The sequence below is a fragment of the Ochotona princeps genome, chromosome 32, assembly GCF_030435755.1.
Source record: "Ochotona princeps isolate mOchPri1 chromosome 32, mOchPri1.hap1, whole genome shotgun sequence".
Lineage (NCBI taxonomy): Eukaryota > Metazoa > Chordata > Mammalia > Lagomorpha > Ochotonidae > Ochotona > Ochotona princeps.
The window spans coordinates 8500113-8515073 of record NC_080863.1 but is presented as its reverse complement, the minus strand read 5'-3'; the positions used below and the strand labels follow the sequence as shown (position 1 = coordinate 8515073).

Here is a 14961-nt window from a genome sequence, read left to right as displayed (position 1 = left end):
AATTCACAAAGAAAAAAAAAAAAAAAACGAAACAGAGTGGAAAAGCTTCGCACGTGTCCAACATTTGTAGATTTATATCTTAAACGGGGCTGTCCGAGGCTTGCTTCATCTCGGCTCTTTGTTCTCACCCACGTGGGGGACGAGCTGATTATCTGTGTCTTAACAATGGGTGTCCCTGAGCCACGGGGAGGGTTTTCTTTTTTTTTCCCCTTAATCTGAGAGGCAGTCACTAACAAGCTTCAGCTGGAAACATTCCATGTGAAAACAGTGGGAACCTGTTCCTGGGCTAATAAAGTGTTCCTTCTGCCAACAAAAAGAAATCAATTTACAACTATAATTAATTTTTAACATGCTCATTATTTTTATACTTTCGCAGGTTGGTATCTATGTCAACTGACGGATGCAATCCCCTGTTCTGCTTCTCCTGAGAGGGGCCTTAAGGCCTGAAACATGTTAAAATCAAGGCACGGTACCAGGCTGGTTCAACTGACATTTTTACACACACACAAAGTTAGGACATGGAGGAGGTGGTCAATTTACAATCGGCACTATGAATCTTTAATCCCCCCTGGGGGAAAAAAAAAGCAAAAAAGAAAGTGGGTAGAGTTCTGGTAAAGAAAAAGCAGCCAGCGTGTTCGTACACCAGGAACGGAGGGCGCCGTCTCAGTCCTACGGACTTCTCTGTTTTGAAAGCAAACACAGTACGGTGCGCCCACAGCACGGTGCGCCCACAGCACGGTGCGCCCACAGCACGGTGCAAGAGGCAGGTGGAGAAGAACGTGGTAGCAACACAATAGGAGTACCATGCTAGCAATACGTGCAAACACAACTACCTTAGTGAAAGAAGGAACGGAACTAACAGAGAGCTCACATGTAGATTCACTGAGCTCAGGAGCTGCAGGACAGGACACGCAACAACATAAACGTAAGAAAAACTGGTATGTGTTTACAGAAGAAATAGCTTAGTGGGCATGACGCACTGCGTGAAGGGAGGAAGTAGCAGCAAGCAGGGCCAGCCTGTGAAAGGTCCTACATGAACGCTAAGACCTACGGCAAGGCAAGAAGCTTGGTTCTGGAGACCACGTCAGTGATGTTCGTAAGGTCCGTGTTGCTCACAGTCTGGAAGCTGAACCGGGAAGCTGCCAGGATGCAGGCGAGACCAGAGAGGAAGCTTGCTGCAAGCGTCTACGAAGTAATGTTCCAAGGCAGTGACACGGAGGGTGGAAAGGCAGGCTCAAGAGACATGATGACATCAACGGCCAGAAGAAAAAGAGCTCAGAGATCACTTCTCCAATGGCCTAAACTAAAAACGAGAAATTATGTATCATCTATTCTTTAACACCCCAACACGTGGGTGCCACCTGACATGTGCTGAGTTAGCACAGGACAGTCCTGGGTTATAACCCAGTTCCCGTTCTTACTCTGAAAAACACGGCTGTGCAACGGATGCCTCCTACCCCACGAATTCAACTCCTTCCTACCTTTCGGGGTGCCTGAAGGGAAGGGACAACGCAGTCCCAAGGGAAGCTGGGGCGCAGCATCCTTGGCTCCTCACCTGGAGGAAAGAACAGGGCTTTCCTGCGGCAGGTGTCTGGGAATGGGCAGGTGCGCTCCGAGAGGCTGTGTGCTCCGGTTCAGTTTGTCCCTGGAACCCGTCTGAGCAACCAGGTTTTTCTTTTCATCTCTATAGCCAAATGATTTAAGATACAGCACACATCGCCACCAGGGAAGCTTTTCCAAACATGCTATATATATTTTATTAAAAATGTTCTTACTAAAAAAATTTCAGTCATACAGTTGTGCTTGCCTTTATTCATAGTCATCATGTATAGATGGGTGGTACCCGTGTGGCCACCATGGAAACACCGGAGTCTTAGACATTCATTTCCAAGGACAACCAACGCAGCTCTTTTTTCTGGTGCTTTAAGCAAAAAAAAAAACATACCAAGCCAAATAAAATTTATTGGTGCCAAATATATTTAACTCCAAAATGTGATTAATGGATATACATTCGGTATATTTATTGCAAGCCACACTAGCTCTTGAGGAAGGTAGCTACAACACACCTACAGACGAGGTGCCAACGCATGAGCTTAGACAACAGAAGAGGGCACAGTTTATGCAATGTTTTTTTGGTCCCCGAGGCAGGATTTTACATGTCACCCTTCAGCAATGATTCCATGTTGCTAGAATTCAGCAGAGATGCCTAGTGCTGGACTGATGTCTTCGTAAGATGCAAAATGGTTATGCAGAGACAGTTCACAGCCGACACAGGGAAGACAAGAGCAGGGCAAAGCATCGTTCTTTCCCGAGGAAGAGCAAGGAAAGCCAATGTTTACCTCTGGGCGGAAGAGTCCCACACTGCCCTTGCTATTACCCTCGGTCATGATTAACATCAGCATTCCCTAGTGACCACAGACCACGTCCCCTTGCCTAACGTGAAGTACCCCTTAAACCTCTCCTCAGGCAGGCAGCTCCCGCACAGGGGTCTCATGGCCGAACGGTAATGCAGCCCCACCGGGGGCAAGCAGAGATTTCAGAATCTCATTTACTGCCCCAGCGGAGGCTGCGCGTCACAGCAGCGGTGCCCTGAGCTGCTCCACCGAGCCAGCCTCATGCCAGCTGCACCCCCGTTGACCCGTTAGCCAGCGAAGCGGGCGTGAAGTAAGGTGCCCTGGCTGGCTCTGTCACGTTTAGCAAGAAAAACCTGAGCAGATGATGAGAAAATATGAACATCCCAGAAACGGCCTGTGACCCACCACATACTGCACCTTAACAGTATTAGGAATTTCTGCTGCGGTGCAGAGACACTGGACAGCTGGCAGAGACCTACGGAAGCACAGAGACACTGCCAAAGAACGGCTCTGTGTTTCCGCTAAGCTCCCGCTGCTGCGATGCTTTCAGGGTAAGCTGACCCTTTTAGCAGCAGATGTAAGGTGTATCGAGATGACAACTCAAACTCCAGTCATTTCGACACGAGTATCTTTCAGCTAGATTTTAGGATGCTTACAAGGAACAAGTTTAAATCTAGTCCGTGTATTCCCGTGGATCTGACAGTCATGTCATCTACTGACTTTGAACGCCCTGTGACTCTCATTTAGCAGATGCGGCGTAACTGCTGTTTAGCACTTTCTGTAGAAACACGAGTGTAACAGCCATTGTACTATGTCATAGGCAAATTAATTTGCAGGTAAAGAGGTCTTACGATCCTAAATCATCATCAATCAACTTATTTGGATAAAAAAAAAACTATGAAAAGAGTCTGAAACACAGTATCGTGAAAAAATCATGCATGGATCTCAAATTTATTTTGTATTAAAATACACTTTTGTTTTAATTGCTTTTCATGAACTTTTTGAGGCTTCCTTGTTAACAGGAATGTGTTTATTTTATTTGAACGAAAATCTGTTAAATGACTTCTCAGTTACATTAACGGTATAAAGGGGGTAACACTGACATGACCTTAAATCCCAAGAAAAAGGCTGGTGTTGCGGTGCGGTGGGTTACGCCACCATCTTCAATGCTAAATACCAGTTAGGAGTAATGGGTTCAAGCCCTGGCTGCCTCACTTCTGAGCCAGCTTCCTGGTACGGCCTGAGAAAGCAGCAGAACATGGCCCGAGAAACTGTCGCTGCCACCCACGTGGGAAACCCAGGCGGAGTTCCTGACTCCCAGCTGTGGTCTGACCCAAGCCTGACCATGTTGGCCGTTTGGGGAGTGAACCAGTAGATGAAGATCGATCTCTCTCTCTCTCTCTCTCTCTCTCTCTCTCTCCTGCCCCCCCACCCTGTTTCAGTTATTCTTACAAAATAAAATAAATCTTTATAAGAAAAAAAATTTTTTAATTGTATTTTAGTTCAATACGTCTGAGCACTGACATAATTTAAAATATGAAATGTACAACTACTGTTCTCATAAGTTAATGGGAATTCAAAATTCAATAAAGAAATATTAGTTCATCTACTATTATGACTGCTCATCACTCTCAGCTGGAATTCCAATAAACTTCAAGGATTCCTTAAGCTTAAAAAATTCATTATAAAACATATCTAAAAAGATTTAGATTAAATGCAGCAGAAATAAACTTCAGCTGCAAGGGAATTTTGAATGTAGGGTCACATAGGACCAATTCATTATATGTGACAAGAAATCTACATTAATTATGGAAGTAGCAAATAAAGCTAGAAAAATAATTCATTTCTGTAAAATAAATCAAGGGAATCCAGACAGGTGTTTGGCAGTGTGGCTCCGGGGCACTCGGCTCGTCTGCCTCCCACAGCCCAGTGCCTGGGCCGCAGCCCCCGCTCAGCGCATGCTAACAGGTAAGCCACCAAGGCTTCTGTGTGAAACCTGGTGTCGTTCTAGGCTGATGGCTTTGGTCTGGTGCTGCCTGGCCCTTGTGAACATCTGAAAGCGAACCAGGAAACAGGAGAGCTCTCTCTGTCCCCTCTCTCCAACAGAGATAAATAAATGGGAAAATAATATTAGTCTCATCTTATTAGAATATACTGTAACTGATGAAAGGCCATTTATATCCATACTAACTTTCTTTACGCTGGCATGAAAGTGTGCATGCCTGTAAATAATTAAGGTGCTCCAGCAAATTTTACTCTTAGTAAAATTAACCAATGTGTTAAACTAACAGACAACTTCACATGTGACACAGTATTACAACTAAAAGCTATTTCCCAGTTTAAAGTTAAAATACAAGACTGCCACCTAGTGTTCATATCAAATACTTGCAACAGACACTATTATTTATTACACTAATAAAATCTTATATTCACAGGATAAATACAAATTGCCATTCTTAGGGGCAAAATATTTTTGATGCGAATAAAAGTAGGAAATAAAAACAGAAAACACCTTTTTGATGCAATTCCTGTCACATTTTGCTTCTGCAGGCAGTATGTATACTTTTTGGATATTTTCTAATGCAAGAGAAAGCAAAGGTCAAACAGGACTAGCTGCAGCTTATAGCCGTATACTCTTCGTGTCCTACGTGGCATCAGTGCGACCACACTGCTAACTGAGTTGCTATAACTAAACTCAGTTACAACTTCTAACTACAGACGACGTTTTGTCCACCGACGAGGTCCAAGCACCTGCCACAGCAGTTCAGGGCGGGGCCTGCTTTCTGTTAGGTTCCTACTGCGTCCCCATTAGGCGCCTTTCCGCTGCACGCTTCCTCTCATTAGGCCACTTTTTTACCTCCTACTCTTCCTTCTTATCTACCCACTCTTATTATTTTTTTTTTGTACGAGCAACACATTTTATTTGTTACTCCACAGCGAGCGAGCTCCGTCATTTCCTCTGACCGGACTTGTTACTCATCTATCCGGTTCCAGTCTGCCTAGACAGATTGAGGGCAGGCCCCAGGGGACTGGAGCCTGCAACTGTCACAGGTGATTGCCTGAGGATGACCGGTAAGTGGGCGGGGCTGGGGGCCTGGAGATACGGGGTAGAATTCTCAGGCGGAATGCCCTACATCTGACTGGTGAATGGATGGACCTGTGACAACTTCCCGAGCTGTGAGGAGGAGGAAACTGAGAGGAGAGACAGAGAGAAGTATCTTCCATCTGCTGGCTCACTCCCCAAGTGGCTGCAACAGCCGGGCTGGAGCTGAGCCAATAGGAAGCCAGGAGCCAGGAGCCTCCTCCGGGTATCCCACGCGGGTGCAGGGTCCCAAAGCTTTTGGGCCGTCCACAACTGCTTTCCCAGGCCACAAGCAGGGAGCTGGATGGGAAGTGGAGCTGCTGGGACACAAACCTGTCTATATGGGACCCTGGCTCACACAAGGTGAGGATTTTGCCATTAAATGCCTTTTTCAAATAAACAATTAAAAATCCTCACCACATTACAAGGCCTGATGATGCCAGACCATTCTGGGATCAGACTGACTCACAGTGAATCAATGTATATGTAAATCCTATTATTTCACATATGTGTTGGTGTAAAAATTCACTCATAAAGCAAAATGCTTTTCACAACATCTGAGAGGACTTTGTTTTCAGTAAATATAATTCACACCATTTTGTTTTTGCTTCCAACTTCTGACGAAATATTTTTTTTCTGGACCACTGAAGATGTCTACTGTGATTAGATTGTAAATTCTCTTAAAATGCAAACTAATAAATAAAATAAAATAAAAATAAATCCTTCCCTTCACATTTATGCTGCTACTGCCACCTAGTGAGCATTTCGGAACTTTGAAAAATACATGTTTTCTTAAAAATCTTAGCATAATATCAACATACTAGTACTTACATGACGAATAAGGGCACTATATTTTCTTCTAAAAACATTTTAAAATGCTATTTTATTAAATTACACACCCCATTTTATAATTCATCAATTTAATCAACCTACCTGTTTATTAATATAATAATTTCATCTTAGAAATTCTTTGATTAAAGAGGCAGGTGCAGAGGCACAGCTAACGAACCCTCCCGCCTTGAGGGACCAGCATCCCGTAAGGGCGTCTGTTCGCGTCCCGGCTGCTCCACATCCTGTCCAGCTCTCTGCTTACAGCCTGGGGAAGCAGCAGAGGTCGGTCCAAGTTCAAGGGCCCCTGCGCCCACATAGCAGACCTGGAAGAATCTCCTGGCTTTGAATCAGCTCAACTCTGGATATTGTGGTCATTTGGGGAGTAGACCAGGGGATAGAAAACCTTTTCTGTCTCTCCTCATCTCTCTGAAAAATCTGCCACTCAACAAAAACAAATCTTAAAAAAACAAAGGAAAAAGCTAAAAGTAGCAAATGCCATGGGGATATACTTACAAATATAGTGGTTTACTCCTCAAGACTCTATATTTGGAATTCTCAGTTTCCTTGTCCCTCAATGGACAAGGAAATGATTCAAAGATTCCTAGCAACATCAAAACCTACATAGAGACATTCAAGCCCCTTACATAAAATGCTGTTTCCATTAAAGCCACAAATAACCTCCTACACACTTACATTATCTGTAGATGACTTATACTGCCTAACATATGTAAATGCTACGTAATTAGCTGTGTACAGTTTAGAGAATGACGAGATATAAAATTCTGTATGCGTTTAGTACAAATGTAATTTTTTTTTCCTAAAAATATTTTTGACCAGTAGCTCAATGAAATCAGCAATGCAAAACCCACAAATTATCAAAACAGCAACATACACTTGCTAGAAATCTAGCATGTGGAATACCAGCGAGGACATCACACGGATGCCTTACCTGCGAGAAGATGTTTGCTGTTGGAGCAACCCTGCTGTCCACGATGCTATACAGGATGGCCAGTAGCCTGTCCAGCGGGAATGGCTTTGGTCCAAGTAGATGATTGCTCGTCTGCAGAGAAAAGAAGATGAACTTCCTACTCACTCTCGGTAGCTTCAGCTCCCAGTGATGACACGGTTGTATTTGTTCTGCTAAAGATGCTAGCAATAGAATGTCAGCTTCTTGACAACTGTTCAAATGGCAGTGAGAAGTCACTCAGCCGCCTAGTCCAATGTCATTTCCCGGGGGGGAAGAGGAAAATGCTTGTATCTCATCTACTGTGCTTAAATAACTCAGGGTGATTTTTCTCATCTATGAAGTCACTAATACACTCTGTCAATGCAGGTCTACCTCCAGCACTGGCTCACACCAACGTGCCTTCAATCACTGCACGCAGCAAGACACTGTCAGAACACCACTGTCAGACTGGTACCATAGCAACACAAGGAAGTTCTTCAATGCAAACGAGTAATGCAATCACCCACGGACCCATTCTGCACAGGGTCCTCAATTCACGTTTCTCCCGTGAAGAAATTAAAACGTCAATACCTTTTCATGTTTCTTCAGAAAGTTGGTTTTCTTGATTTTCCCATGATGCTGCAATGAACGAAAAACTCGTAAGCTGGAAAGCCAGTATATTGCACAGCAGGAAATACAATCTGTTTAACAGTTGGAAGAGACTAATGTATGTGTCTTGGGCTTTTAAATTTTGTTCTTGTCATCATGCATATGTATATTATTAGAGTCCAACATATTTTAGACTTGATTTAGATTTAGATTGGATGTTAAGATGAATTTTACAGATAAAGAAAGGTTTTAAGACAAAATAATACTTTTCAAAAAAAAAATTGGTTTAGTATACTTACAGTTGTAAAAACAGAATTTGCAAAAGTAAGGGTTTTTTAAATCTATCTGTTAAAGAAGGTTGGCAATTTCAATGATAAATTACCCTGACTGAGAGCATCTGGCTAGGCGCTGGGGACCGAATAATCCCAAAGCAGAATACTAGCTCTCAGCAGATAGACAACAAGAAAAAAACATAAAAGGAAAATGTATTGCGAATTGTATTAAACCCAGACAGGAAAGCCAACTTCCTAGTTAACTAGGAAACAACAAAGATAACCCACTTATGATGGGTCATCCAAGGGGGACTGCTCAGGGAAGACAACATCCACCCTGAAACCTTACGGTGAGGAGTAAGAAAGGAGATTTCCAGAAAGATGGAACTGTAGATTGAAGACTGTGGATGAGAATGTGCTGAGGAGAGCAGAGGCCAGGGTGGTAAGGCCACAGCGAGGAGGACCAAGTTGGGCACAGGCGGCAGGGCGAGGCTCCCGTGTGGACTTGGACTGGGCACAGGCGGCAGGGCAAGGCTCCTGCGTGGACTGGGACTGGGCACAGGCGGCAGGGCGAGGCTCCCGCATGGACTGGGACTGGGTGCTACCGCACTCCAGCAGTGGAAGGGTGAGAAGATGGGGCCAGAACTGTGGCATAGTGGATGAAGACACCTCTGTCTTTTCCTATCCCTCACTCTGAATTTCAAACAAATAACTGTTTAATGAAACAACCTTCAGTTACATACTTTCTGAAATCTAGAATTACTACTTAAGATACACATGATTTTTTCTCTCTTGTAGAACTATTTATGCTTGTCCACATCTCAGCCTGTCACCTTAATGGCAAGCAGACAAGGAATGGGTACTAAATCTATCTAGCTATTTCTTATTCTAATGTGGGGGTCCTTACACACTTTCAAGTGCTGAAATTTGAAAATATTCCTGGGATCATCAGAAATAATGTGCCAAGATTTCTGCTACTATTACCTTAAGGAAGAATCTCTTGTCAGTTCTTGCTGGGTTGTATGAAGCAAGGTACGCGGCGATCAGAATAAACTTAGAATAATATGGGAGTTCCACGTGATTATATGCTGAGAGACCTACGCAACAAAATACTTGTATGAAGGAATTGTTAGGCTATCAGTACCGCTTCTCATCTACCTGTTGATTTCCGTGCAGTGTTTTCTAGCCAAAGTAACCTTCCCCAATACTCCCCATCCACCCAAAAAACAAAGTGATTTCCTCTGCGAATCCCTACCCTGCACATTTCACACACAACCAATTAACACTGTGCCTGATGTAAACAGTTCATTAGATAGAAATTACATCTTATACTAAGCTATACGATATCAAGGAGAAACATTTCACATTTTATTTCTTGGCAAACATAACAACGCCTTGCACAGGGAGTAATTAATGAATAAAACACAAGTTCATCACACAGCACTGATCTGTAGGGCAGAGGAGGAATTTGCTATCTGCTAGTTTAAGTCAGACATTCTGCTACGTGTTTTCCTTAAGGCTCGCCCCGATGCTTCCTATACCACAGATGAAGAAACAGAGTCGGGTTCAGGGTCACACAGTTAGGAAGACATGCAGGCCAACTGCTGTCGGCTTTTCTAAACTCTACAATCTCTCCTTTTCCCTTGCAACGGGCTAGAAATCACCTGTTCTACACGGAAGGCGTTCAGTGTATACAAGAGAAATCATGCGGACGAGCAAAATTACGTCACCATTTCATGCCACTTCCCCCAACCGTGAGCCACTGAACTCACAAAAACTCAGAGGAGGAGGAGCTCATTTTTTATCCCTAGGATGCAAAAGCAATTCTATTTCGGGAAAATCCAAATATTTTCCTTAACAAAAATGAAAACTAGAAAGCTTTTAAAACACAATGACTAAAATGCATCCCCAAAACTGAGAGAAAAAAAAATTGTACTTTATTCGTTAAACATCATGAGACACAGAGACCGAACTATTATAGCTGAACTGTGTCAACAAAACATTGGAAGGCAGATCAGCTACTTGACTTCCATAGTCCAATATTTAGAAAACAGAAAATTCGTATTTGAATTCTCTTTTCTTCCATTAAAAAGGAAGCTTCAGTGAGAGCAAAAAGCAATCAAAAAATTACTACTACTACTTGAGATGCAAACTCTGCCTCACAGTCTTCACCGCCTTGTGACACACGCTGGATCCTAACAAGTGGCTCCAGCAGCTGTCTCACTGGGTGACAGTCACACACTGCTACCTTTTAGTTGTCCTAGATCTGCGTCATCTTCCTGCAGCTTTTCCCACTGGGAACTGAAAAAAAAAAATAAAGCAAAAAGGACTGAAAATACATGAAATCACTACGTTATACTTAAAACAGAGCCCTGCAAGAATTAAAAGTTTTTCGTTTATAGAAAAGACTTTCTCTATATATAAAATGTACATACTGTATCTGTACAAAATCATTTAGTGTGCATTAAAATATATATCTATTTGCAATATGCATGTTAATGTTGTCGTAATCTGTTGTGTCATATTGCAAAGACATCAAAAAAAGTATCAAGAAATACTATTGCTTACCGTTAGTCAAAACTCAGTATTTTAGATACATTCAATTGTCATACACACTATTTTTTTTAGAATTGTGATTTATTTGCTTTCATTTTATTTGGATTGAGAGAGAGATCATTGAGACGTCTGTGGCAGTCAGGGCTGGGCCAGGCTGAAGTCAGCAGCATGGGGTGGGAGGGAGCCGAGGAACTCAGCCATCACCTGATGCTTTCCAGGGTGTGAGAGAGCAGGACGCCTTGTCAAAAAGAGAAGAGCTAGGACTCGAACCAGGTACTAGAATGGGGGCTACAGCCTTATCCTTTTATTTACCTTTTTATTTAGTTAAGATTCTCTTGCTTTTTTGTTTTTTGTTTTTGTTTTTCATTCCTTTCCTCGATGTTCCTTATGTAAGTTTTGGTTGAATCTACCCTTATTTAGATACAACTTAAAAAAAAAAAAAAAATATATATATATATATATAAATATATATATTTAATTTTATTGGAAAGGCAAATCACATTTACGGAGGAAAGGAGAGATGGGGAGAAAGATCTTTCATCACTGGCTCACTCCCAAAATGGCCACAACGGCCGGGGTGAAGCTGATCCAAAGCCAGGGGCCTCTTCCGGGTCTCCCACGTGGGTGCAGGGTCCCAAGGCTTTGGGCTGTCCTCCACTGCTTTCCCAGGCCACAAGCAGGGAGCTGGATGGGAAGTGGAGCTGCCGGGATTAGAACCAGCGCCCACTGGGATCCCAGCGCTTGGAGGTGGAGGATTAGCCATTGCGCCATTGCGCCAGGCCCACTGCTTCACTTTTGACAGGACTGTTTCTATTTGAGTTTTATTTGTGCATTGATCAACCTTTGTTTCCCATCTGTGCACCCTTCCGCCATGACTGTGGGCTACTGACATTCGAATTTCAACTACCACTTTCATCTTTGAGAGTGCTTCTGTATAAAGCTTCAAAGTCTTCCTCGGCTTTAGGTGGGAAGAGAGGAATTGATCTTGTGTTTAAAGGACCTTCCCATTTTGTCTTCTCTGTTTTGCGGAGCCTGATGTGTGCGTGGATCAGTGATAACAGGCCACTCTAATGAGTGCAGGGGCGATGTCCGGGGATGGGCCTGCAGCTTCCTTCATTTTAAAGTGCTCTACTGTGTAAGAACACTGGAGTGAAGTTCCTTCACAGAAACTGCCCTTCTGAAGGCGATGGACTGGCTCACTTTCTGATTTTGTTTTCTTTTAGGAGACGGGGGACTCCTTAACTTCCACCTCTTCCTTTCCTTGTCCTTTACCCCAGCCATCTAATGTATAATGTACACTTCTAAGTCAAGATTCTGTGTTCTCTTGGAGCAGTCCTCTCCCAACACTGCCATAGGAAGGCTGGCCAAGCATACCACTTTTTAATTAATTTAATTATTTGAAAGGCAGAGGGAGAGAGAGGGGAGGGAGGTTTCCAGCTGCTGGTCCATTCCCCACACGGCCCCATCAGAGCTCGTACCAGACCAGGCAGAGGCCAGGAGCCCGGAACTCCCTCCTGGTTCTGAGCCTGCACATTGCCTGCTGCCCCCCCACAATGCACACTATTTAAGAGCTGGATGGGGGGCAGAGCAAGGACGGCAACCCAGACCCTGGGATACAGGAAGTGGACGCCCCTTTTCACCAGTATACGCACAAAGCACATCCTGCTGGGAGGACCGGCGTGCGGCCTCGCCGTTAAGGCTGCGCTGCTGTCGTCTCCTCTCCTCGCAGTCTTTCATTGGCTTGGCCGGCAGCAAGAGCTCCAGAGTGCTCTCCAGCTTCGGTGTTTAACTCTCAAGTATTTACATACAAACTGAAGTTTCTAGCAATTTCTGACTCCTAGTTACGCTGCAGCCAAAGAGGGCGTCACTAGTGACTTAATTCACTCCATGAAATTGTGTGCAAAGTTGGATTTAACTGGCCACAATCACCCTGTGGGTTTCAATATTATGTAGGAATCGTTCAAAAAATTCTACAAGTTTTCCTGTCTTTGGCAAGGTTTTCCCTTCTGCGACATAGAAAAGCTCCTATCAAGAGAATTTTTATTGTTGAAAACAGAAGGGAGACAAGAATATCTTTGTAATATTTCTGCTAATTAAGAAACGATTAAATATTTACCCAAACTGCAGTTTAATCAGCTAACTGAATTGAAGGGAAAAAAATAATAAACAAAATAGGGAGGAGGGAAAAATAGTCACAGATTGTTTGGAAAGCTAGAAAAGCAGACAGCTTTGATCCCTGCAGGTTTCCTACGCTGTTCTGTGACGGAGGCTTACTGTAATATCCACAGGTGCTTGACTGGCCACAGATCATTTTCACACATACCACAAAAATGTTCTGAGGACTGGTGGAGGAAGACGCAACAGTCTACAGGCTCTGCATGACTTGCTGACATCACCCAGAGCAGCCAACGGCCGAGCTGAAAACGTAAACCCAGCTCTTCAACCAACATCACTTGCTACCAGCTTTGCAAGTACCTTCAGTGCTATGAAACTTGCATAGATAAATGCGGGTTTAAGACGGCTCTTGTCCTACAGTATCTCACTCAAAGACCAGGCGGAAACAGGAAAAACAAAACGAGTATGGATTTTCCTATAACTTTCCAGATTAAAAAAAATACTGGTTAAAAATTGTTTGCCCTAACCAAAGAACATGAATGAATTCCGTAACCTTCCCCAGCAATGTAAAGGAAAACATACAGACTTGAGTCAAACAAGTCTCCCAAACCAACAATATCGAAATAGCAGATGAGTGAGTTACCTTGATACTTCCCTGAGATACACAGTCTGCATGGCTTTCTTCAAGTGAGGTTCGATATTTCTCCACAGTTTTCGCGTGTCACGCTCGCTTGCTACACCAACGGGAGAACACAATGACTCAGACCTGATGAAAATACCGCTCAGTAGGGTTACTAACAGGGAAGCTTATACTGTTACCTTCTCCTTTCACCACAGGCTCACAATACTTCGGAAAATTAAGCACTGCCTGGAAATGAAGGAGAAGAAAAACCACACTGATCTTTGATGATTAGAATTTATTTTCTAAGAAAATTTTTATAAAAATTTAGACAACTGTATCTAAATCCAGCTGCTCAAGTAAAACGTGATTATGGCTGACTGCTACAACAGAACGAGGGACAGGTACAAGAACATATCAAATCTTTCTGATTTGCGTAATCCTGTATTAGCCTCTAGATACAAAATAACAAAGCACAATTTGTAGTTCATAATTATGTCACATGGGACCCCAAAACACTCAGGCATCAACCTTAAACCCAAAGAACCAACTCTCCTTTTCAAGGTCTGAACACACTAATTCCACAGCATCACCTGGGGCTGTTACAAACCCAAGTCCCTGGCAGCATCCCAGGAACAGGCAATCAGAATCTCTGAGGATGAAACCCAAGAAACTCTCCCAGAATAGGGTCCCTGGAATTTCTGTGAATTCTGAACCTTGATGTAGTAGTACTCCATGAGTCAACACTCAAATTTCATGGAAAAGCAGCTTCAACCAAATGGTTAAAAGCAAACTGCCAGGCCCGCTGCAGCAGCCCAGTGTCTAAATCCTAGCTTTGGACATGCTGGGATCCCATGTGAGCACTGGTTTGTGTCCCAGCTGCTCTACTCCCCCATCCAGCTCCCTGCCTGTGACCTGGGAAAGCAATCAAGGATGGCCCAAAGCCTTGGGACCCTGCACCCATATGGGAGACCCGGAAGAAACTCCTGGCTCCTGGCTTTGGATTAACTCAGCTCTGGTTGTTGCAGCTGCTTGGGGAGTGAACCAGTGGATGGAGGATTGTTCTCTTTGTCTCTCCCTCTCTCCACTCTTGCGATCCTCTCTGAAAAATCTACCTTGCAAATAAAAATAAAGAAATAGGTAAATGAAGGAGAAAAAGAAAAAGCAATACAGACACGATGAATGAAAAGAATGCTTTATGGGTGATTTACCAAACTTTGGAAAAACCGTGCCGCTCACAAAGTTTCAAACAATTAAAATTTTAAATCAAAGTATTCTAGAAAGGGAGAAATATTAGAACACTGCTGTTTCTCAAGTGCTTGAGATCCTTTTTTATATTTACTAGCATTATCTACAGTGGGGAAGAGTTATAGCGTACTTCCAAAAACACAGCCGAAGCCTCATCCCTAAATGCAAACATGCCCCAGTGACAACAAAAGCATTTTCAAAAATGCCCTTCATATTACTTTTCTCCCTTCACTGTGTGTGTGCGTTTTACTGGAAATGCACTCCTTACGTGCCTTTTCCCCTCTGTGTCTGTACTCTGACCGTAGGTCCGAGTCCCACGGGAGCCAAGC

The 14961-nt window shown here is 43.5% G+C and overlaps 1 protein-coding gene across 1 annotated transcript in view; it reads right to left on the bottom strand.

The window, feature by feature from the left end:
• The window catches only part of ORC5 (origin recognition complex subunit 5), a 41930-nt gene that overhangs the window by 13878 nt on the left and 13091 nt on the right, over nucleotides 1-14961 (bottom strand). Inside the window, exons 7-12 of the mRNA XM_058657526.1 lie at nucleotides 13585-13633; nucleotides 13409-13499; nucleotides 10343-10395; nucleotides 9079-9191; nucleotides 7805-7852; nucleotides 7217-7327 (exon numbers count right to left, since the gene is read on the bottom strand). Of these exons, the coding sequence (XP_058513509.1) occupies nucleotides 7217-7327; nucleotides 7805-7852; nucleotides 9079-9191; nucleotides 10343-10395; nucleotides 13409-13499; nucleotides 13585-13633 (465 nt within the window). The remainder of the gene's footprint in view (nucleotides 1-7216; nucleotides 7328-7804; nucleotides 7853-9078; nucleotides 9192-10342; nucleotides 10396-13408; nucleotides 13500-13584; nucleotides 13634-14961) is intronic.